Here is a 24,369-nt window from a genome sequence, read left to right on the forward strand (position 1 = left end):
TCTGTTTATTTTCATGTTCTGCAGAATAGAAACCTGTGGTCAAACAGTAATTATGAAAAAAAATGATGAAACAAGCCTGATTTTTTATTTTTTTTAGATTTACCTGTTTTAAAAATTTAATAAATAAGTACAATATCAGAATCTAAAATAGAAAACGACGAATGAAAATTTAGAGTAAAAAAAATAGTCACAATAGCTTTTGTTCCTATGGTGGCTCTAATCCATCTATGGAAGTGGATTAGAGCCACAAAAACAAAACACTTCTGAATTTAATATCAGATTTCAGACCTTTCTACTCAGGTGTTTCACTTTAAAATCTGAATTCTGATTTTTTTTTTCTCAGAATTTTAAGAATAAAAGTCAGAATTCTAAGATTAAAGTTAAAATCCCCAGACTTTTTTTCATTTGCTAATTAGGGCCTCTAAAAATAAGAATTAAGGAGAAAAAGACAGCTGAATAGATAAACTCTGAGTCACTTTTCAGGTTTGTAGACTGAAAGAGATCAGTTAGTCGGAATAAAAGCTCAGCCAATGGTTATGTAAATGAGTGATTCAGGGTCAAATCATGAAAGACCACAAATCTAACATCTACAGAAAGAGAACGTAAAGTTGATGGTAGCAGTAGCTCAGCCGATCCTCTGATCCAGGAAGGGGTCACAGCTAAACAAAACACCAGGCCAAATGTAGCTTCAAGAAAGAGAAAAAATGCCATATAGAATAAACTGGAGAATTTAAACTTGGGGTGCTTTGACATTAAATTAGTCTGGGACTTATGAAATAGATCATTATAGAAGGCACATTAAACAAGATTCTATGATTAATTACTTTTATGGGAAAGGTGGAATAATGACATGAGTCACATTTAGAAGCCATAAGCTTAATTTCACCAGGACAATCCTATTGAGATTAAAAATCTCTTTTGGAAGATCCTGGCCAAGGCTGGCAGCGGCACACATGGCTTACAGAAAGTAGTGAACTATACTGAAGCAGTGACAATGAGATACAAAGTTATGCCATCAGGAAAGCATTTGTAAGATACGTTGTTGTAGTACTCATCTGAGCAAGATGGATCCTGTTGAAAAAAGTTCCCCTATAAATAGGGCCTTGTGGAACTATGGCAGATAAGATCTGAGCCTGTGTAGTACAGTGCCAGAAAATCTCCCCCAATTTTCTTGTTCGTATATCTGTCTGTTAAGCTCAACTTTGTGGAATCCAGTGAGAGAGAAACAGATGTTTTAATGTATGTGTTATTCATAACAGATGTCTAATGGGCTTCAAGCCCAAAGTTAATGTATGTGGTGGGTCTGAACTACAAAACAATATTATGGTGCACAGACTTATTGACCCATCAAGATTTCTTTAAGAATGTTTCACTATTTCATTGTTGCTTGTTCACGTTGTCTGTTGTTAAATTACATAAATAAGTTCATATTACTTAATCACTAACAAGTTGAATATGACCTCTTCCTCCCGTCAGCAAAAACGGTTTAACAAAAAAACTCCTCCCACTCCCTGTCATCATTAATTCCAGCCGAGCCGGTCGCCGGCCGACTGTTAAGGAATGCTCCCACTCTCTCTCATCAATGAGTGGGTAATATGGAGTACGGGAGTCGGTCAGTGTGAGTGAAATTGTAACTGACACGGAAACAAACCAATGAATTGTGTTAGGATGTGAATCGTCTTCAGTTATTGGTCCCACTCAGAGACCAACCCTGATTTGCTGAGCCAATAACTGATAAAGATGATTGATTGACGAACATTTTAACCAATTAGAAACCCATATTTTCTTTTAGGCAGGTTCTCGAGTGAAGGGGTGGGGTGTTCGAGGTCATTCAGACCCTCTTCGACTCACTCTATCAGCGTGTGTTTGAGGGGTCGGGCGGCTGGTGAGGAATAGTAGCCGGGCGGTTGCACATTTCAGACGGAATTTGAGAAAGACACACCGCCGAAAAATTGCACCAGAGGCTGAAGAAACCACCCCCGGTGACGACTTCTGTGAAATATCTCAATGCAGCGTCTGCGCCACACGTCCAACTAACAGAACGCAAACCGGCTACCAGACACTAGCCAAGCTAGCTTCATCCCTGAAAACTGACGGCGTCTGGCTTGTGATAGCTAGCCTCCCAGCTAATTATCCAGCAGCTAACATCATTTAGCGTGCTTCTTCTCGCGCAAGTCGAAACTACAGCAGCCGCTCGCGTTGGAGCCGTTTAGCTCGCGAGCTCTGAATCTCACATTTGGACAAAAACAAATAACGGTCCCCCCTCCGCACACTCCTTCCTAAACTAAACTGCCTGCCAGGGGGGACAGCATCTGCGTTGCCTTGCTTGTTGTGACACCCATCACACCCATCTCCCCCAACCCCTTCACCTCTGCCCCCTCCACCTTTTTTTTTTCTCCTCCTCCACCCGAAACACTGGAAATCCAGAGGCTGCCGGAGAGCGGCGAAGGGCCGGTGAAGCTGGGGGTGGGAACGGCTCCGGACTCGCAGGGAGTCGCAACGGTTACGGACGCCAAGCACAGCCGTGGGGATCTATCGAAAAGCATGGACGGGCTGGCCGTGGAGGTTCGCGGCTCGAACGGGGCCTTCTACAAGGTAAACTGCTTGCAGTGGTTGTTTACTGTTGTCCCATTTTAAAGTTTTGTTTCATGGAAAGGCTGCTTTGTTTTCCCCCCTCCTGAGAGATAAGCTAGCCAGTGTTTCTCAGCTAACGTTAGTGAGGAGGAGGAGCAGATGTGTTCCATTCAGGATAACCGCTAGCTGGTCTTAGCTGAGAAGCTAAGTACACTTGTCATCAGTATGCATGGTTCTTGTCTATTCTTTATGAGCAAATGGTAATATAAATTCAATATATTTAAGAAAAAAGTCCCCATATATTTAGAAAACACGGAATGAAGGCATTTAAACCCGGAGCAAGCTAATAAAAAGCAGCCAGCTGTTGTGCAGCTCCTGTAAGAATATATTTGTGGTCTGACTCCCAATGAAGGCAGCCCTGAGGAGGAACGGTTGCTATACAGATAAATACTTTCTGTTTCATTTCTGTGTAAGCCTCTGCCGCTGTTACTCACTGAGAGAAAAATCTAATTAAATATCAAACTTGATTTCTCCTTTAATTCTGTACATTTTAAGTACAGAATTAAAGGAGGTATTCTGAACACATGGCTCTTCTCTTGAAGCTTTCAGCTGCTCTGCCAGCCCACATCACAGTTTAAGCAACCATCCTATATTTACTCCCACGTTGCTTCACCTGTTGTTTTTGTTTTACAGGGTGACCGGTTTAACTCTGACGTGGTTGAACACTTTCCAAAACCATTTGCCCTCATTATTCCGCTGCTTTCCTCCTTTACATGGACTGGTTTACATTTAATTTCCCGCTCTGTGTGTGGGGCTCTGTCTCTGTAGAATTCAGCAGGTGTAAAATAAACAAAATGAAGACCCCAGCTTCTTCAGGATCAACTCTTAGACTTCTCATATGAGGGAAGTGAGTTGGCACGATTTGGGTTATTTGTCCAGGATGAAGGTTGGAGAGCTTGTGGCTTTAATCAACCACATGGTTGCTGACTACATGATGAAGATTTCCACTCATTTCCATGAGTCACATAATGTCAGGAGGGCTTAACTTTACTTTGCCCTGCGGCATTTTTGAAACGGATTAATTTTGAAGACAAATCCACTTCTGTACTTGTCTTAAACAAACATTTGGTCCTCTGCCTAGACATTACTATTTGGCCGTTTTAGTTGGTGTTTTTTGTTGTTGTTTTTTTTTTTTAATCAACTGAAAATGCTGTTCATGATCAAGATTTTCTGTCCCTGTTACAGATCAGAGTCTTTTAAAATGAACACATGGTCCCAATCAGGACACTTTGTTAAAAGCAATGGAATCGGTTTATAATAAATTAACTCTACGTTTGACTAGTTGGTGACTCTGTCCCAACTTACTCATAAAGACTTTCTGGAATTGGCACAATCTGCTTTTCCTGGTGATGATGGATATTTTGTCCTACTTGTAACTTCTGCAGGACAGCCTTAATATGCTGCTTCAACTTCATGTTAACGTAAATAATATTAGGTAATAAGATAATATTGTAAAATGTTCATAGTTTTACTAGGGAAACGCCGTTTTAATTGTCCCTGATTTTCTTAATTTGGGGTGATCTGCGATTGGCCGATGAGAAAACGATCTTATCTACCTTCGCAAAGGTCACATCTGGGTTTCCCCGGTTAGTAACAGTTACCACTGTTACCAACTTAGTGATTTAGTATCTATATTTAGTGTCTGTTCAAACAAACAAAATCGCTATTGGCCTAAATCAGAATTGGCAGGTCAGGGTTTTTAAATATCTGTGATCCGCCAGAGAACTGCAGTTGTTGCACCTCTGGCTTTAACATTTGTTTCTATCTATTCTCTAAAATGCTGCTGCATTCTGCAATAAACTCTCATGTTGCCCCTGGCGATGTTTTCATTCAGACTCTGAAGTGCAAGGCTAACATTAGCATGTTGCTCTCTATTTTTATGTGGCTCATTGATAATAAATATCGCAACATTTCCAGTTAATCATTTGTGAATGTGAAGACTTGTGATTTAGTTCTATTGCTAGGGATACCATCAGATCTTGGGACACAAAAGGAGTTAGAGCTGCAACAGCCAATACAGTCTCTCTTTTACCTTCAGCTACGCTGCTAAGGGTGAAAACATATTTGTTGTGAGGAAAAACTGAGTCATTCGATCAGCAAAACATTTTCATGAGCTGTAATTCTGTTGTCCAACACACCTGCATTAAAATAAACCACGTCTTTCAGAGGCTGGCTCCAGAAAAAGCAGCTGTTTCTATGATACGTCTGACAAAAACAGACATCCCCATTTTAAACAGCCGTCCTCATCTCCCTCTGGTCCCATTAGAGATAAAACAGACAGTAAACTACCCAAAATGCCTCAGATGCACTATAAAAAAAAATATTTGCTCATCTTCTGCTGTCACTCAAGTAGCACAGCGTCTCTGTAGTTGGCCTTTTCAAAGACACCTGAAATTTGTTGAGGGGATTGGGGGGGGGGGACTGGGGAACTGGCAGCTGTAGCTCCAAAAGATAAAGTGGCAGCAAAGAGATGGATGCTTAAATGATTCAGCGTCGACAAATGCTTTTTTTCTAAGTCTTAAGTTTGTAATTCGGCTCTTTTAAAATATGTTGATGAAAAGCTGTTGGAAGAAGTGCTTAATTCTACATTGTTTCACTGATGAATGTTTCTGCTGTGTGGTTCAGAATAAGAATCAGTAGATCCACGACTTACGGCTGCTTCTCTCTGGAACTGCATCCACACCTGCAGCCTCTGTCAGCTGACCAGGTTTTCCTAATGCATCCACAGAGGCCTGTCGCAATAAACAATAAATCAGTCATTTTTATTTGCATGATTTATCGTTTTTCTCTTTCTACCAAAAACTGGATTAGTCTCGAGTCTGCCGATTTTATTTTTTTGTTTTTGTAGGACACTTTTGTTTTGAGGCTTCATGATTAATTTTATTTGTTGTTTCTGATTTATTTATTTTGGATATTTAAAATTTCTTCCAGTTCCAGTGTTAAATGTTCAATAGAATTTCAAGTGTATTGATCTTTGAGAATGTGTTCTTGAATGATTATGCTATTACTGTTGCATAGTTTGAAAATGGTCTCAAAACAACAATTTTATTGTTTATCACAATAACTTCTGGGACAGTGTATCATCAAACAAAATTTGTTATGGTGATAGACCTAACCACACAGATATGTTAGAACTGTACATGAATGATGTTTCGTGATTATAAAAATGAATACATATGACTCCATTCAATTACAAAAAATACTCCATACACCCCAAAAGGAAATGAAATGTTGTTATAACTCTTATCATCAAAGTATCTTCAAAGAGTTGGGGTGATGCTGTGACCAGGAAGAATCTCCAGTAGCAGTCAGTCTGGCAGTGAATCTGAAAAGACCTCTGACTGAAGACGGTTGTCATATGAGAGTTTCATGACATAATGGCTCATCTGGGCATCAGAGATGATATTTCACGGTGACATGTCCTGAATGACATCATCATTGCTAATCCACCCCATTTGCTTTAGCAGCTTTTCTTTAAACCTCTGCCTGGCCCAGGAGTTGACAAACTTTACAACCCCAAAATCATTATCCAAACAAAATTAGATTTTTTTTGTCCAAACAAAAAAAAAAAAGCTTAAAGATTTTAAGAAAATACTATACAATTTTGTTTTTAATGAAAATTTTTTTTTATTGATTTTTAGGGTTTAAAATAAAGAAAATCATCAAAATTTCCAAAAATCATGTACAATTCAGCTTAGTTGTGATTCTCTATTAGCAAGAATGTAACGACAGCGGCGAGGAATGCTCCCCTGTAACCAGAAGAAACCTCCAGCAGAACCTGAGCGTCCATCTGCCTCTGATTGGCTGTCATATGAGCAACAGGGGAATCTCCTGAAGAAACCAGGTGGTGTTTGGGCCCACAACACCTCCATACGGCTCATTTTTCACCCCTAGAAAAGGTCCGGAATGACCTGACCAAAACTGTCCTCACCAGTTTTCCCTGCTTCCCACTGAAGTGGGATCTTCTAGTGTCACTCTTGGCCCCGTCCACCTGTTTTTACCCAGTAGTAGATGTGACAGATTTGTGAATCACATATTTTTCTTTCTCAAAACTACTCAGGGAATTTGACACAAGCCATTTAGGCTGCAGACGGACAGTCAGACGAAGAGAGCTGAGGCGCTTTCATCCCGTTAGTGAGAACAAATTTTCTCTGCTGTCGGTCGTCACTTTCACCCGACGCTGAATTCACAGCCAGAGAACGGTGTCAGCAGCAATGTGCCGCCTTGGCTTCCTATCAGGGCCCAAGATGCTCTGTTTCAGAAGCAGTCACACTGTTGGCCTGAGAGCCAGCTGTCTGCATGCACAAATCTAACGCATACAGTCCAGATCCTTATGTTTCTACAGCATGTGTGATGATTTTTTTTTTCTTTTCTGTGTTTTTCTTCAGGGTTTTATCAAAGATGTCCATGAAGACTCACTCACTATTGTATTTGAAAACAAGTAAGTGTGAGCTTTCTGTTCTGTGTACATGTATTAAATAATTGGCTAATAAATTTGGTGGTTTCTGAAATTTCCCCCTTTTTGTCAGGTTACAAAAAGGAATGATTTTCTTCTGTCTTCAATGCAGCAATACAATTCTAATTCTCAGATATTTGTACTGAAATACAGATTTATTTTATTACTGCGCCAGTAAAACTTACTTAAAAACACCAATGGCTTCACAGGCTTCATCCAACATGTAAATTTAACACAACTTTAATTTGTTCAGTCAGTGCAATTAGCAACATAAGCATGTTATTTTATCGCATAGATCTAATGTTTTTGACTGAAAATAATGACATCAATAACGGTCCTCAGTCGGAAAAACCAAGTTATCAGGCAGCTTTGCCCAGCAGCGGAAAGGAGACATTTTGGAAAGTGATCCCTCAATCAGAACCTCGCATTGACCTAAATTTCTCCGCTGAACATATCGAAGGGCAAGATGCTTGAGTTCCGGCAAGAGACGGTGAACAGGTATCTTCCTTGGAAAAGCAGCGTTATTGCAAGGACACTGTGATTTCCACAACAAGTCAAGCAAAGTGTACGTATCAGGCCTAATCTAAGGAAGCTGAATTGGAAAATATCGAACTACGGAAATACTTAATGAGACAACCACATTTATTAATTAAATGGAGATTTAGAAAAAGAAAATGTAGACGATGTGGAACAAAAAGAGCCTTTTAGAAGTCTAAATCTATACAAATTGGGAGAAATTTTGAAAACTTTCTGGGCAAGATCTCTCTCTCTCTCTCTCTATATATATATATATATATATCTACATATCAATCTATATCTACCTCTATAAATATATCTAAATATATATATATCTACATAGTGATATCAATTTATCTCTCTATATATAAAGAGATTGATATATAGATGTAGATATGTAGACATGTACATGGATATCTATAGAGATATATCTGATACATATATAGAGATATATACAGATATCTGAATGTCAATATAGATGTAGATATGTGTATATACACATATCTACATGTGTATATATATATATATATATATATATCTACTCTCATTGGGGAGAGTACTCCTGGTTAGTACTCCTAGATACAACTAATGTGAAATAAATAGTAAACTGACAAATAAGTTGACTACCTTGATCAAACATATATAAACTGTAATAAACCTTTCAAATGGTTCAAAAAGTGCAATTTCGAATTCTAAATATAATGTAAAATAAAGTACGATGTCGCTCAGAGCACAAAGCATAGAATTATACTGAATAGATTTGTCTTAATGCACTGTCAGGGACAATGTCACTAATACCCCATCTAGAATTTTTCTTTTCAACATTGGGACCGATACAGATATCAAATCGGTGCTTCTCTAGTTACGTCAGATGTCGATGTATTTATTAGAAAAATGATTTTCTTAAGTGAATTCTGTGGCTGTATTACACTTGCTCATCTACAGGCTGAAGTTTATGCCTGTTTTCTTTTCAGAGTTGCCCGGAAGTAGAGTATTCTTAAACGTCACTTTTCAACTTTGCCACAGATTCTCAACTGTACTCCGGGCTGCACTTTGACTAGGACGTTCTAACATTGATATGCTTGGATGTGCTGTAGTAAACCACCACCTCTCAGCATGGTGCAGGGATGATTGGGTGACTTCTGGAGGCATTAAGGGGTCTGAATCTAAATGTACACTTGACTTTTTTTTAGATTTGTATTTGTTTAAAAAGAAACAGTGTTTGTGTTAATGATGTATAATCAAAGTTGTAGTTGTAACATGACAAAATATTTTAAAAATCCCCAAGGGATATGAATGCCTTAGCAAGGAACTGTAGTCTTTAAATAAAAGCTCAAAGGAGAGTAAGTTGGAAATCCGATGACTGTAACAAGACTTTGCTGTAGGCCTTTAAAATGTCCCTCTTCAGCACCCGTGCCTGAGACGCAGCTGTCCGTACGTGTCTTGGAACAGGTCATTTTAAAACCTTCCTGCTCTTCCCGTCTCTCCCAACCACACTGCTGCCACAACTTCCTTTCCTCATGAACCCACCTACTGCCCCCCCAGTAGGTGGGTGAGTGTAGATCGTGTGGCTCTCCTAAAAATAGTGATCCATGGTATGTGAGATAGGTGGGGGGGGGAGTGGTACTACCATACCCAGTGTCATTTTTGAGATGGTTCCCAGCCCCCCTTCTTGTCTTTCTACTTTCTCTGAGCACATGTAGGTGTTGGAGAAGTTGTCTGTGGGGAAATTCTAAAGGAGCTTTAGTTGCTTAAAAATGATGGATTAAAAAGTGGAAGAGTCATTTCAGATCAGAGGTTCTACACAAATGAGCTAGATTTCAGTGTGGTCTCCTATCTGTAATGTTGTGGTGCACCAATAATTCGGCCCAGATTTCCTTCATTTTTGCACATCTGGTGATTCTTTAATGAGAAACTGTTTTTATCCACCTTTTAGGATGTCTGAAAATCAGCCACTGTCCTCTCTTGCTCTTCCAAAAGCAGTTGGCCGACAAACCGGCCAACAAGGTCATGTCTGCACTCGGCACATGTGCGATCAACAGTACTCACCCAACTTAGTAGCTTTGTGGCTTAATTTAGCACTTTTTCATATTGTGTTTACACAATGCCAGGCTGGAACAAAAAAAAATGGTGTTAGCCAAAATTGGAATCGGCTTTTTAAAGATCAGTAATTTGATTTGAAGGATTTACCCGTCACCATATTCTGAAATAAACTCGTGTTCAGCCTCTGCTGATGATTCAAACTCTGAAGTGCTAAGCTAGCATAAGCATGGTTGCTCTGTTTTTATTACTTTTTATGACAAAATATGCATCAGCAGGTCGGGTGTTTTTACAGATCTGTGATCGGCTACTGCATTGGATACCTATGAAAATGATATTTAGCTAATTCAAAGATTATCTTATTGACATACATAAGACAATTTATTACAGTCGACCAAGATAAGATTACTGATGACGTTTAAAATTTTAATGAGCGATCTTTGCAATAATGACTTTAAATGTCTGAAACTAACGGTATATAACATGAACTATGTTAAATCTGTTTGTCTCGTCGTGTTGAAGCTGGCAGCCTGAGAGACAGCTGCCGTTCAGTGACGTGCGGCTGCCTCCTCCAGCCGACTACCAGAAAGACATCGGCGAAGGCGAGGAGGTGGAGGTGAGAACTGCTGCGCTGCTCCGTTCTAACCCAGGTCTCACACCTGGACTTCCTGCTGAACTAATGCGGCTGTGGTCTCTGTAGGTCTACTCCAGGGCCAACGAACAGGAGCCGTGCGGGTGGTGGTTAGCACGGGTCAGGATGATGAAGGGGGAGGTAGGTGGCTGGATGGTGGGAACATAAAATATCCTGCAGACACAAAAGAATTCACTGTCATTGTCACCGTCATCTGTTTGAAACAAAGCTAAAAGAAAGTTGTGTGAAGGTGAAAAAGTATGTATACACTTGCTGCTTCCATTTGACTTAAAAGAAAGCATCAAAGCCAGATGTTGTTAAACGGATGCTGTTGAATAATTAATAATGAATTAAACCAGCTGTATAAAAGCAGGACTTTTATCAGTTTTCTGCTCGGTGTTATGAGGGCGAGTCTGTGTTTACACAATGCCAGGCTGGAACAACACCAATGACATAAACCCCCTGAAGTCTGTGTTGTTTTACTATTGTTTAAACATATTACACTGCTTGGGTTACTGCTGTCAAGATACAAAACCCAGCGCTAATTTAAATGCAACACGCACAATAGAAATAACTGAAGGTACCCAGAATATGAGTGAGCTGAGCAGTAACTCTGACTGTGAGGTTTACAGGAGCTGCTTGGATCCTTTGAATGTGTGGAATATGAATCAACTGGCCTTCTTTAGGGTTGTCATAATATTAAACTTCAAATTCCATACTGATACTAAGAAAAATACTTTTTTTAAATGGCTCAGGATTTGCCATAATTATAATTACAATATGGCAGCATTTTAGCTTCCTTAATTAGGCCAGAAACCAATAAGTAGGGGAGAATTTAGCTGTTATTTATAAAAATGTTAAATTTAAAAATCTCACTACCTTTGTTTGTCAAAACAGTAGAACACTTAGTTTAACTAATGTTAACTAACCTGGACAGTATTATTTTTCTTTTGTAAATTTGCCCCTTATTGTAGTTCCACATTCTGTTTTGTTTTAGCTCAGTGTTGATCTTTACGCTTTCATTAAACTTTAGTCTTTATATGTATATTCTGTTCTAATTTTCTTTCTGAAAGTATCTTGATTCAGTTCTACAATGATTTCATTTCATGATAGCTGCTTATCTTCAGCATGTGCTTCCATTAGCCAATTATCTGCTGATAGAAATACTATCTGGTATTTCCCTGCGTTAATTCGTACCGCAGTAGAACGGAGCGCTGCGGAATGTGGAACTTTGAGTCTCTGTTATCGCAGCGTTGCTGCTGGAGGAAATGCAACAGTTTGGCGAATGTAATCGGGACCGTTTGTATTGATTCCTACTCAAATGAGTATCTTTGAACCGAGATGTTGATTCGTTTGATCGCCATAACCTCAGGTTGGTGAATTTGTGACAATAGGTTGAGAAGAGGTGAAGAAGTGACTGTTTAGATTCATTTGCAAACAGTAAAAAATGTAGTTCTTAACAATTTGAAGTCCATCATCAGGGCATTTATTCATAGTAGAAAACCTCAGCTTCCCTGATTTAGCATCACCTTTGTTAAATTAATCAATTTAAATCCTAAAGGCCAGATAGTTTAATAATAGATAGTTTAAAATTTTAAAAAATCTGAATCGTACAGTTTAGTTACTGGGTGCTTAACTACACCCAGTTACTGGTGTAGTTAAGCACCAGGTTTTAATTGGCTAATCTTGACTGTAGCTTTGATGGTTTAAAATTATACTAATTTCAGTAATCATCATAAAACCTCAATCAGTCCAAGTCTCTCAACCGAGCAGTAGTCTGAATAGTAGGAGATAAAACCCTAACTGCCTGATCCTGGGGATTTTTTAAAATTTCTTAAACTAAAACAGCTAAACATTGCTCCCTATAACTGTTATAAATGTGTGTTGTGCCATTTCAGTTTTACGTAATTGAATACGCAGCTTGCGATGCCACATACAACGAGATTGTCACATCGGAGCGCATCAGGCCTCTGAACCCCAACAGTCCCGCCTCTCGAAACACTTTCCACAAGATCACCATCCCTGTCCCGGAAGACCTGAGGGACATGTGAGTCCGCCTTTGTCCAGCTTTATTGTGATGCTGAGATTTCTCAGCAGCTTTCTGTAGATCACGAGCAGTGCTGTTAATGTGTGTGTGTGTGTGTGTCTTGTTTTTGTCAGATGTGCAAGCGATGACATTCACAAAGACTTCAGAAAAGCTATCGGAGCTAACTGCATCTTCTACAGCGCTCAAACACATGAGCTCATTGTCCTGGTTAGAAAATTTCAAAATCCTTTTCTTAATTTATGAAACTATATCATTGTTAGATCTAACATTGACCCGTTTTATTTTTTGTTTTTTTCCCCCCCATAAGTCTACAAACGACACAACGGTAAAGCGTGCAACACTCCTGAGTGACATGCATTTCCGCAGCATCCGCACCAAGCTCATCCTAATGTCCCGCAACGAAGAAGCCACCAAACATTTGGAGGTAAAATTTTTACCAGCAAATATTCATTGGTTTTATTTCACAAAGGTTGTCCCTGTTGGCCTTAGATTTAATCTTCAGGATGGTAGCAATGTGGTTCTAAGTAGTTATTTGCCTAAAAATACTTCCAGAGGGCTTCCACACGGTTAGCTAAAGGATGGTTGGGCCGACATGCCGAGTCTGTTCTCATTGTCAGAGTTGGGTGATGAAACTTTTCACCCTGTCTCCATGCGACCCTATTGAGTGATTGGTCTGAATTTTGTGGATGTTTATTTATGTAACCAGGCCAAACTACTCAACTTCCAGAAGCTGTTTTTTTTTTTTTTTTTTTTTTTTTTTTTTTTTTGAGCCAGAGAACATTCAGGAAGTACGAACTGAAACCTTAAAATCCCTCTGCCCGGTTCTGGTTTGATGCAGAGAACATTCCTCTGACGCCTTCTGTTCTTTTTTTTTTCTTTTTTTCTTACCAATAAAATGAGATTATGTTTTCCAGCTCATCAATCATTATTTTCTCCTCTAAACTCATGAACTTGTGTAATAGTCGATCCTCTCATCATGATCGCTGTGTTTATTGTAGGCGAACCACACAGCAAAACACCAGGAGCGGTTTCACTGCAACTCAGCTCAGGGGGTCTTGAAACAAAAATGGTTGAAACCACATGACTGCGTGTCAACAGAAGGACTTCAGTCCCACCATGCTGGACCTTTTAGTCTTCAGAAATTTCAAGCAGACCTTACATTTAGTCGCAGGTCAGATTGACTGCTGTTCCTGTCATCTGGGGCTGAAAAACCTAAAATGTTCTTTTCCAGGTTTTTTCATATTCTTAGAACCAGTAGTTTCCAAATAGCCTTAGGTCAAAGATTGTGATTTTTAGAGTGCACAGATAAATCGGCTAGCCTAAAAACTGACCCGATTTCCTTAATTTTGGGGGATCGGCGATCAGCTGAAGTTTGCATCAGAAAACAATCTCATCCACAGATCTTATCTACTGCTGCAAAGCTGTGAAAATCAGTCGGTGTCCCTTAGAGAGGGCATTGGTTGACTGTCAACACGCCCCCAGTTACTGTTACTGTTAACAGTTGTCCCCCCAACTGTAGCTGAGTCATTGTAAATAACTTTTCAAACACACAAAAAAAAATTGTAATCGGCTTTTAAAAAATTTTTATCAGGCAGAACACTGCTATCAGTGCGCCCACATGAAAAGGAAAACACAAGGACTTCCAGCCTTATTCCCTCTGGGGTCAGTGGCTGAGCTGATGAGCAGAACACCAGCGTAAAATGAACCAGTGAGACACGAACCTGTCCACTTTTAGTCTTCCTGACGTTGCTTGTGTTTGGGTTCCCTTTCTTAGACCAGTAAGCAGCTAGCAGCAGCGTACCAGGAAGAGGTCAGAGTCAGAGAGGACCTGATGGGCCTCGCCATCGGCTCCCACGGTGCCAACATCCAGCAGGCCAGGAAGGTGCCTGGAGTGACGGCCATCGAGCTGGAGGAGGAGAGCTGTACCTTCAGGATCTACGGAGAGGTGAGCGCCCCACTGAGGCCGCTGCCGTTAGCTGCAGCTTCCTGAACGCTCTCTGATGCTGGACTTGTGTTTCAGACTCCTGAGGCTGTGAAGCAGGCGAGAGAATATCTGGAGTTCAAAGAAGACTACTTCCAGGTTCCCCGGAACCTTGTAGGTGAGTGAAGCAGCTTGACCTTCCCATCATTTGATGGCTTAAGCCGTATTTGCATGGGATTAGTTTTATCTGTTTGTAATGATTGCAAATTTTCTGTTTTTAATCCTGTGCGAGTCGGAGAGGTCAGTAATTTAAGGAAAAATTCCCCTGCTGTGTTTTGCTGAACTCTGAGGTCCCGTAATAACAGTGATCACTTCTTGCTTTAGATGCTGTGTAGTTGGACTGATTATGGTAGTATTTTTCACTCTTTGCTATTTTTATAATACAAAACGCTTCAATAGAACTTTCCTGCCGACAGTAACTGAAGAATTTGATTTAATATAAGTAACAACAACATTTAATCTCCCTTTGGGATCAATAAAGTATTTTTGAATTTGAATCAAAATGGTGGCTCCCATCAAGTATTGCACTGTGCGGTAAGAATGGTTTACCTCTGTCATACAGCTGACTGGCACACTGAGCTGCGGCCGCAGCCGGAAAAGTAGTTTGAACATCGACTCCTGATTCCTCAAGTTGACTCGAAACAGCTCGTTAACGTCATATCTGGGAGATGTATGTAAATTTCAGCGACATCTCAGGATTTGGTCCTCCCATGCGAATGCGCCACATAAAAAGCAGACATTGTGGAGAGATTCATTTCTTACACGGCGTCCCCAGATAATGTTTGTCTTGTGTGAATATGGCTTTTGACGGTCTTTGCTTCTGTTTCCTTCCAGGCAAAGTCATCGGAAAGAATGGCAAAGTCATCCAGGAGATAGTGGACAAGTCGGGCGTGGTCCGCGTCCGGATCGAGGGAGACAACGACAAAAAGCTTCCCCGGGAGGAGGTAGGCAGGCAGGGGGCTGGCAGAGACGACACTGCCAGCAGCAAAGAGGTGAATGCTCCGTTCGGCCCGTCTCTCTGACACCCACATCATTCCTTCTGCTTTGCTACTCCACGCTGCCTCTTTGTTCCTCCTGCCCTGTCAGTAGTGCTTCCACTATAACGGCTCTCAACACACAGCTAGCTGTATTTGTAGTGTGTGGCTCTCATGTTCTGTTGCTATTAGTCGATGGATTGACATGTTTCTGTTTTTTGTTTTCGACACCTTGATTAAACCCTGAACTTGTCGTTTGTGCTTCATTAGGGCATGGTTCCCTTTGTGTTTGTTGGAACTAAGGAAAACATCAGCAATGCTCAGGCCTTGTTGGAGTACCATGTGTCCTACCTGCAGGTTGGTTCATCCAGTTTCTCTCTCTTAAATACAGTAGATTGAAAAACTCTGTGTGGTCCAAAGCTAACCTCAATCAATGTGAACACACCCGCACTGAAACATGGAGGTGGCAGCATATTACTGTGGGGATGCTGTTATTCAGCAAACTTGGAAGAAATCTTTAAACAAACCTAAATTATCCAATGACTATCAGCAGAGGGTGTTCTACAAATTAGTAGAATAAAGATGAAATATTACCAGAAAAAAGTCGTAAAATTACTATCAAAGTTATTTTGAGAGCTTAGTTGTGATGTTTACGATGAGACGTGAGCAGCTGGTCTAGTCTGTGTGGTTTCCTTCAAAATAGACACAGCAGTTTGTGTAATCACTTCAAACTGCTGCTACTGTTAACAAAAACTAAGTATGTCCTATTTGTAAAACCAATAGCAAACTATTATCTTTACAAGACGCTCAGCATTCCTGATTTTAATATTTAATTTTTTTGTGTGGAAGTTATTATAAAATGACTACCTCAATCTTCTAATATTATGACTCTATTCTTGTATTATTAGAATCTTATTTTCGCAATAATTGATATTTTGCAAAATATTGCTTATGTCGTAGCCGACTGATTTTGCCTTGTTGCTGAAATATGCTACACAAATAAACTTGACTTAATATGATGACTTTATTCTGGTAATATTTACTTTTATTGTGTCTTTATTCGGGTAATAGGACTTTGTTTAATTTTATTCTTTTAATCTTATGACATATTTGTCATATGACTATTGTTACGACCTCATGTATCGTTTCGACTACATTGTTATATGACTTTATTCTTATGTTCTTATGACAATGTATATAGGATATTATATAGGCCTAAATTTTCAAATGGGTGCATTCCTTGTTTTCATATCTGAGTTTGCAGCAGGGGGTTTACTTCTTTCACTCTGACTGCGTTCCCTTACTAGTCCGTTAGTAGTGAGCCTGCAGGCCCGTCACCTGTCTCCTGCTGGCCTGAAGCCTCAGGAGGGAAGTGGCTGATAGTCTGGTTTTGGCCTTACCTCATGAGCTTTTATAAATAGCTCCTCGCTGTGGGGCCGGCTGCAGGGTGCACCAGGGTGTAGGTTACAGGCTATCCAGACCCTCAACTTCCAAAGATAACTCCAAGCCCCCCCTGCCCTGCCTCGTTTCCCCCTCACCTCCCATAAGGATCCAGCTGTCATTGGTGGAGTCAGCTGTCACACTCCCATTAGAGAACTGCTGCCCACTTCCTTCTGCCTTCAGGGCCAGAAAGTATTTCTGTAGTGACAAACACAATGAAAGCATCTTGTTTCTAGTGTTTGTTCTGCTCTAAGGAGTAAAATTGGGGAGTAAAAAGTTCACATTCAGACTTGTTAAGGACTTGGAAACAGTCATTTGACTATAAATATTTTTGCGTTACTGCCACCTACTGGGGATTATGAGAAAATGCAAAGAAATGACTAGTTTTTTTTTACAGATAAGATTTATTAAAAACAAATAAAGCGGTAATTTAAATAAAGTAAGGTTTACCTTATTTTACCTCCAGTATGTATTTGAATACGTTCAGCAAATACCACAGAGGTTGATAACAGCATGTTCTGCAGGAGGTGGAGCAGCTGCGCCTCGAGCGCCTCCAGATTGACGAGCAGCTCCGTCAGATCGGAGTGGGATACCGCGCGGCCCCCAGCCGGCCCGCTGGCCCCGCAGGGCCCGGTGGCGACCGGGAGAAAGGTTACATGACGGACGAGAGCAGCAACTCTCTACACGCCTCGCGTACGTACGGCGGGCGTGGCCGAGGACGAAGAGCCTCCAACACCCAGTACTCTGGATACGGTGAGACGGAAGGAACAAAAACACTTCACCTGGATACAATGCAACAGTGTTTTCCCCCTAGATTTACAACTGATTATTAAAAAACAAAAAAACACATTTGTTTTTGTTAATAAATGTTTGATTTTTGTTCCCAGGCACAAACTCCGAACTGTCAAATGCTTCCGAGTCGGAGGACGTCAACGACCGCGAACTGAGGCCCCGTGGCATCGGTGGGGACGAGAGAGGCTCCAGGCGGGGAGGCAGGGGCCGAGGTGCAAACTCAGGACGGGGGCGCGGTGGCCCTGCAGCCAAGCCCTCCAACTCAATTAGCTCAGGTATGTTACATTTCATTGCTCTTTTCAAGTCAATCGCCCTGGTATCTCTGGAGGAGCTGCAGAGCCAAGGCTCATGTGGAAGAAATCTGGCTTCTATGGAAAAGGAGAACCATTGTCAAAAGAATGCAAAATGTACAGACCCATTCAATAAATGAGAATATTATTGAAACGTTTATTTATTTTAGGAACTTTAATACTAAATGACACATTAAATAGACTGACTACACACAGATGGATGTTTGAAAGCCTTTATTTCTGTTCTGGTTTTTTGCTTACATTTAATTAAAATAGCAAATTTAAAATTAAAATATTAATTAAAATCAGACCAATAATTTTTTTCTTTAAAAGAAATGTAGCCATTATGTTTAATATAGGTTGTAATTGGTCAAAATATACTTTTAATCTGATGAATGTCATCAGAATTCATATTATTTACTGAATATAACTGTTCTTGGTTTGGAAGAAAACCAGTTGGAAGCTGAAAAACACGCTGGAGGCTCAGTGACCATAAACACAGACAGAGCTATAATGGACTGGTTTAGATGGGAGCATTTATGCTTAGGTTGGCCAAAGTCCAGCTCTAAATCTAATTGGCAAAATTTATGAATGGATGTCCACAGATTTTGGACATAAAACAGATGTTTACAGATGCAATCCAGCCTGACTAACCTTGAGCTGTTTTTACAAAGTATGGTCTCAAACTGGAATGTTTAGATGTTCAGCGCTGGAAGAAAGAGACAGGATTTTTTTTCTCTCTCTCTCTACAATTTGTCAACATTTTTTAAAATGAAATAATTTTTCGTCCATTTCACAATCAGGTGCTAGTATGCCCAAATATATTAAATAACAATGTAATAAAAGAAACAATGTTGAAGTTTATGTTGTAGTATGTGAGGTTTTCCACTTTGAATCATTTATGTTGTAATAAGTCTATGTGTGATGAGTAGGAGTGCACTGAGCTTAAAAAAACCTAACCTGTCAATTCTGATTCTGTCAGATACCATTTTTTTCTTCTTTTTTTACATATGTGCGTGTGTGAAATGTCACTTGGTGGTTTTGCAGAATATGGATTTTCATTTCATACACTATTTATTGAATTAACTTAGACAAATGATAAAAATGTTGAGTCATATTTGTGATCTTGTCAGTTCTGAGGGATCCAGACAGCAACCCGTACGCTCTGCTGGAGGGAGAGGGCGAGCTCGCAGACGCCGACCTCAGTGAGGGCATGGCAGGGGACCGCCACAGACGCTCCCGCCGGCGCCGTAACGACCAGGAGCCCAGCGTGATGGACGCCGCCACAGAGTCGGACAATCAGGCTGGCCCCAGTGAGAACGGACTAGGTGAGAACCACCCGGTGTGTCGCAAACAGCTGAAAGTAAAACTTCTCCAGAACTTAATCAGTTTTTGGCGTTTTGATGATTAGACGAAGAAGCTCGACCTCAGCGTCGCAACCGAAGCCGCCGGCGCCGTAACCGTGGCAGCCGGCCAGAGGGAGGGTCGGCCAGTCGTGACAGACAGCCGGGAGAAAGTGGTGAGCAGCAGCTCTCTCTAGGAAATCAACACACACTCCCTCTGAGTGTTCCAGCTAACAGTTTGATGTTTTTCAGTGACCGTAGCCGACTACATATCCCGTCCTGAGTCTCAGAGCCGACAGAACCTGCCTCAGAAGGAGAACCACTCTGGACCTGAACCCAAGGTAAACGCATAGACACACCAATCAGAGTTCTGGGACTCATTTTCAATCTTTTGTTAACCAATGAGCTCCTGATTCCAGCTTTTCTTAAGGTCAAATGAAAAGAGAAATTGTTCAAAAAAAAATAAGTAAAAACCACACACAACTTAAACCATAAATAAAATGCCTTATGAAGGCCCTCTAAACAAAATTGTCCTTCAAAAAATATTAATCAGAATGGAAATAATCGAGCTCATTTTAATTTATCATGTGATTAGTTACTTACTGTACAACTGCGTACCAGAGCCATTGTATATAGAGTTAATTTCCACCAAAACAAAATCACAAATTTTGAGATTAATCCCAGACATTGTCTCAAAATAACTGGAAAATTTTCAGAGTTTTGAGTCAAAACTCTTTGACTTTTGAAACTTAGCTAAGTTCAGAATTTTCTGGCTGAAATTTACTTTGTTTTTTCTATCTACAATGGCCCCGACATGCCATCATTGTGACAGGTTTAATAATGAGATAATTGCAAATTTGACTAACTTCACCTGCAGATGGCAGTATTTCTTCTGCTATGCCATTATAGTGAGTATCTCACTGATTTTGAAAACAGCCTACTTTGAGAGTTCTTCCTACAGTAATTTCCACATCAAGCGGCATTGTTGGCACTAAAAACAATACCTTCACGTCACATTTTTGAGTTTCTGACTGGTTAGGTGCTGACGGAGCTGAAAATCTTCTGTCTCTGGTCAACAGCTGATTTGTTGTTGCATCTCCAACACAGAGCTTCCAAGATTGTTTTATGCTGAATCTCAACATTTCTCTCCCATTCACAGGAGAACGGAACCAGTGCAAAGAAGGAGGAGCGAACGCCCTCGAAGCGTTCTCCTAGCAAAGAGACACCGACTTTGGTCAACGGGGTCTCATAAGGAGACGAGCCCCCACTCCCTCGCGAACCCAAGTCTCAAGCAAGACTCCATGGCAAACTGTGTCCCTGCTTGCATTAACTTAAACCTTAAGAGATGAAAATTACCTGACAAAATACCTGAGTTCATACTATGAGATGGAAAAAGTATAAAAAACAAAAAAAACAAAAAAAAGAAAACCGACAAACGCATCTACTTAAAACCACAAGTTAACGGTGTATGCTATCCTATCTATCAGTACTTAGTGCTTATTTAAAAACTCAACTAGCTTGCCAAAAGAGAGCTGGTGCATATTTCTCAAGATACTGAAAACACAAACAGGACAAGACTTTATTATTTTTTTTAACGGTTGACTTTCTTTGTGTCCTTTTTGTTTAATGTTAATTCTGTTCATTGTTTATCACTGGTTTGGACTGGGCCGTTGCTCTCTCCACCAAAAAAAAAATCGGACGTGTCTCGGTGTTAACAGAACCAACGAGAGATGTGAACCGCAGACGTGCGAGCAGACAGTCCTGTAGTTCATGCGAAGCAGTGTTCACGCAGAGCAAAGATGGACAGATCGGAATATTGATAGACATTGTGCCTTGAATTTGGAAAAAAGAAATAAAAACTTAAGTTTTTCCATAAAGTTTGGTTTTGTTTCCTGAGAAGACGTAACAAGAGGGGGAAGTTCTTTTAGTTTTATTTTTTATTTAAAATTTGGTTTGATGGATGGAACAGAAGGGGAGTTATCTAGAATCAGAAAATGACTGACCAGTGTAAAAGAGTGGGAAGGGGTAAACCAAGTCTGGTGCCAAATACAAAATCCTAACGGCGCTCGTCCTCATTCCGTGTATAATGGGGGCGGGGGGCAGAGCGTGCAGACCCGTTAGTGCGCACGAGTGAAGTTATTTGGCAACGATAAAACTAAACCACGAGGGTTGACGTAACAAAGCAAAGTGCTGAGGGGATGTTGTGATCCCCCTCTTGCCTATAGATCTTTCGACGGTCCAGGGCTGAGTCCAGACAGGCACACTTGAACTGTAGATTTAAATTTACAAAGAAAACTACACAGTGCCTCTTTCTCTGTGTCAGAGGGGCGGCGGCAACTTCAGCCTCCGCTGATTTCAACCACTGCAGTGGACGGCTCCGGAAGCACCGGGGGGGCTTCTAATAGGAGGGCGTGGAGGGCCGAGAGACTGCAGACTGTGGGACTGGGAGGAGAGCCACATGGCACACAGTTACACATACACACACAGAGCACCAGGAGGCGCACAGATCAATGCGGTTTGTGGGAGAGAAAAAAAGAAGTAAGATGTCTGTCCGTAGAGGGCAGTAGAGTTGGGTTGAAGGGACTGGAAACCTCAGTGGCTCTGCTCATGTTGTTACTGTTGTCCTGGTTACAGCTCTCCGTTCTTACTTTTTTTGTTGCTATTTCCACATCTTTAGAAAAATCTGAAATAAAACATTGAAGTGAAATCAACCTCTCCTGTGGAAATGAGCTCTGATTTCTTTGTCTTGTGAGTTTGCAGTCTATTTTTCTACCTTGCATGGCATTTAGTTACTGAGTGGTGCCTGTCCAGTGCATGAGGAAAGGATATTAATCCTTTTTTTTTTTTTTTTTTTTTTAAGTCATTGTTTAACAAGCTAGAATTGCTGCTAATCTACCCACTGAATGTCCAACTAATGTAGAAACTCTGCCTTGGGAGGAGAACTTTGTGACTGAATCAACTTTTTTCTTTTTTTACACCCTTGGGTCCATCTTTGATTCTTATTCAGTAGATGCTAGTCGGGGAAAGAACTCGTCCCTTTGCTCATGACTCTCGCAAAGTATTACACACCCAAGGGCAACATTGTGCATGTCAAGCAAGCATCCTCATGACCAAAGGTTTGGAGAGACACCTGACGGGGTATGCAGTTGGTTGATTTGAGACCACCTCTTCCCTCACTCCTCCATGCTGCTGTTGTAGATTTCTGCCCAACCATTTTGTTTTTAGAGAAAGAATGAGCATTCAAGTGTTTGGACCTTGTTTCAGTTGCATGTATGAGTGGATGTGTATTTGCCTTACCTCATTCTGTTGACTGCTGTATTCTCCAATGTATCTGTAATCCCCACGTTGTTTTGACAGAGTGCCTGCTGTGTGTGTGTGTGTGTGTGTGTTTGTGGATGCTAGGTGTACTGTTGACTCCTCACTGTCAGATTTGTCTCTGGTTTTCTCACTCATGTTCTGATGGCAATAAAGGACTTTTCATTGTTTGATATATCTTTTATTGCAGCAGGTTATTGTCGGTATAATTATATTTTAAACAAGAAGTTACATACACTGACTAAAAAGACATCAAGTTTTGTTTTTTTTTTGTCACTGGAAATGAAACCAACATTCTCCCTTTTGAGGTTAATTAAAATGACCAAAATTATTTCTATTTGCTAAATGCTACAATAACAAAAATGTGGCAGGTCTATTTTTCATCAAAATCAAAGGTCCACATACAGAATGTTTTAAACAGGGAAAGCCCAGATGACTATGTCATGGCTTTGGAAACTTCTGATAGGTTAAGCAACACATTTGAGTTGATTGGAGGCTGTATTTTAAGGCCACATCTCAAATACACTGCTTTGTGGTTCGAAACGAAGGGAAGGTAAAAAGAAATCAGGCAAGGTATCGAGAAGAGAATTCTGGAGTTGCACAAGTCAGGTTCATCCTTGGGAACAATTTCCTAGAAGGTGCCGCATTCATCTATTTTGGCCCGAAATGTACAAATCGACCCCAGAACAAAAGCTGAAGACTGGCTGAAGCTGGTAAGACTATATCCACAGTGAAACATGCTCACCACCAGGAGCTGAAAAGCCACTCATTGAGGAGGCCATTACTCCCAAAGTAACATAAAAATCCTGATTGCAATTTCACAAAAAGAGACTTGTCATTTTTGTCTTCAAAAATGACACGTTTCTTCATTTTTGGAGACATGTCCTGTGGTCTGATGAAACTAAAGTGGAGCATAATGACCAATATTACATTTGGGGGATGTTTGTTTTCCTAGGAACACCATCCCAATTGTGAAGAATGGGGGTGGCACCGTCATGTTGTGTGGGACTGTTTTGCTGCAAGAGGAACTGTTGCACTCCACAAAATAGATGACATCATGAGAAATGATTATGAGGTGATATTGAAGTAATATTTAAAGACATCTGCCATGGATGTTAGAGCTCAGCCAAAGTGCTTATAAAGAGGCTTAAGGACAACAAAGTCAATGTTTTGGTGCGCAAGCCCATCACAAACCCTGATCTCAATCCTGCAGAAAATTTATGGGTAGATCAAAACGTTGTGAATCATGAGTGAGGGGTCCTACCAACATGAATCAGTCCCACCATGTATATTAGGAAGAATGGGCCAGAACTCCAGCAACTTAAAGTGAGAAGCTTGTGGAAGGAAGGAAGTGAGAAGCTTGTGGAAGGAAGCTTGTGGAAGGAAGCTTCTCAAAATGTTTGACCCAAGTCATTCAATTCAAAGGCAATGCTACTAAATACTAAGGACATGTATGCAAACCTCTGATTTTTGAGACAGTTAATAAATATGTGTACAGTTCTGGTGTGAAAGATCTCAAATGTGTAATTCATTTTAGACTTTATAAGAAGAATTAGTATGATATCTATACACTGCTTTGTACACCATTTATCAAGACTGATGCTGTTGTAATTTTAATACTTGGATTCTTGTCATTTATTAGTTTTACTTTTTTAATTTTCTGATTTTATGTTATCTTATTTCTGTGTGCCATTTAAAATTTCTATGTACCTTATTTTAATGTGTCTTATTCTTTGCCTTTATTTTTATTTTTGTATACTGCTGCCTTGTACATTGAATCTACAACTGTCATGTAAATGTACTTTATACATAAATCTGACTGAATTTAAAGGTTAGGGAATTCTAGGGGAGCAAATTAGGGCCGATAAAAAAGGTCAGAATTCAGAATTTTTTCTCAGAATTCTGACGTT

The 24,369-nt window shown here is 40.3% G+C and overlaps 1 protein-coding gene across 2 annotated transcripts; it reads left to right on the forward strand.

The window, feature by feature from the left end:
- The first annotated feature begins 1,851 nt into the window (after window positions 1-1,851).
- On the forward strand, window positions 1,852-22,629 carry fxr2 (FMR1 autosomal homolog 2). Of its 2 annotated transcripts, none has more exons than XM_008435024.1 (17): window positions 1,852-2,595; window positions 7,023-7,075; window positions 10,169-10,262; window positions 10,347-10,418; window positions 12,176-12,324; window positions 12,438-12,531; window positions 12,632-12,748; window positions 14,099-14,269; window positions 14,345-14,423; window positions 15,140-15,297; window positions 15,550-15,636; window positions 17,244-17,472; window positions 17,607-17,786; window positions 18,935-19,129; window positions 19,213-19,320; window positions 19,397-19,485; window positions 20,304-22,629. In XM_008435024.1, exons 1-17 carry the CDS (start codon window positions 2,545-2,547, stop codon window positions 20,394-20,396), a joined length of 2,019 nt encoding a protein of 672 aa, XP_008433246.1. In that variant the 5' UTR covers window positions 1,852-2,544; the 3' UTR covers window positions 20,397-22,629. The 2 variants fall into 2 exon arrangements, with proteins under 2 accessions (XP_008433246.1, XP_008433247.1); XM_008435025.1 differs by having other exon boundaries at window positions 15,140-15,249.
- The last annotated feature ends 1,740 nt before the right edge of the window (window positions 22,630-24,369 follow it).

This window comes from Poecilia reticulata, linkage group LG18 (genome assembly GCF_000633615.1).
Source record: "Poecilia reticulata strain Guanapo linkage group LG18, Guppy_female_1.0+MT, whole genome shotgun sequence".
In the NCBI taxonomy this organism is placed as follows: domain Eukaryota; kingdom Metazoa; phylum Chordata; class Actinopteri; order Cyprinodontiformes; family Poeciliidae; genus Poecilia; species Poecilia reticulata.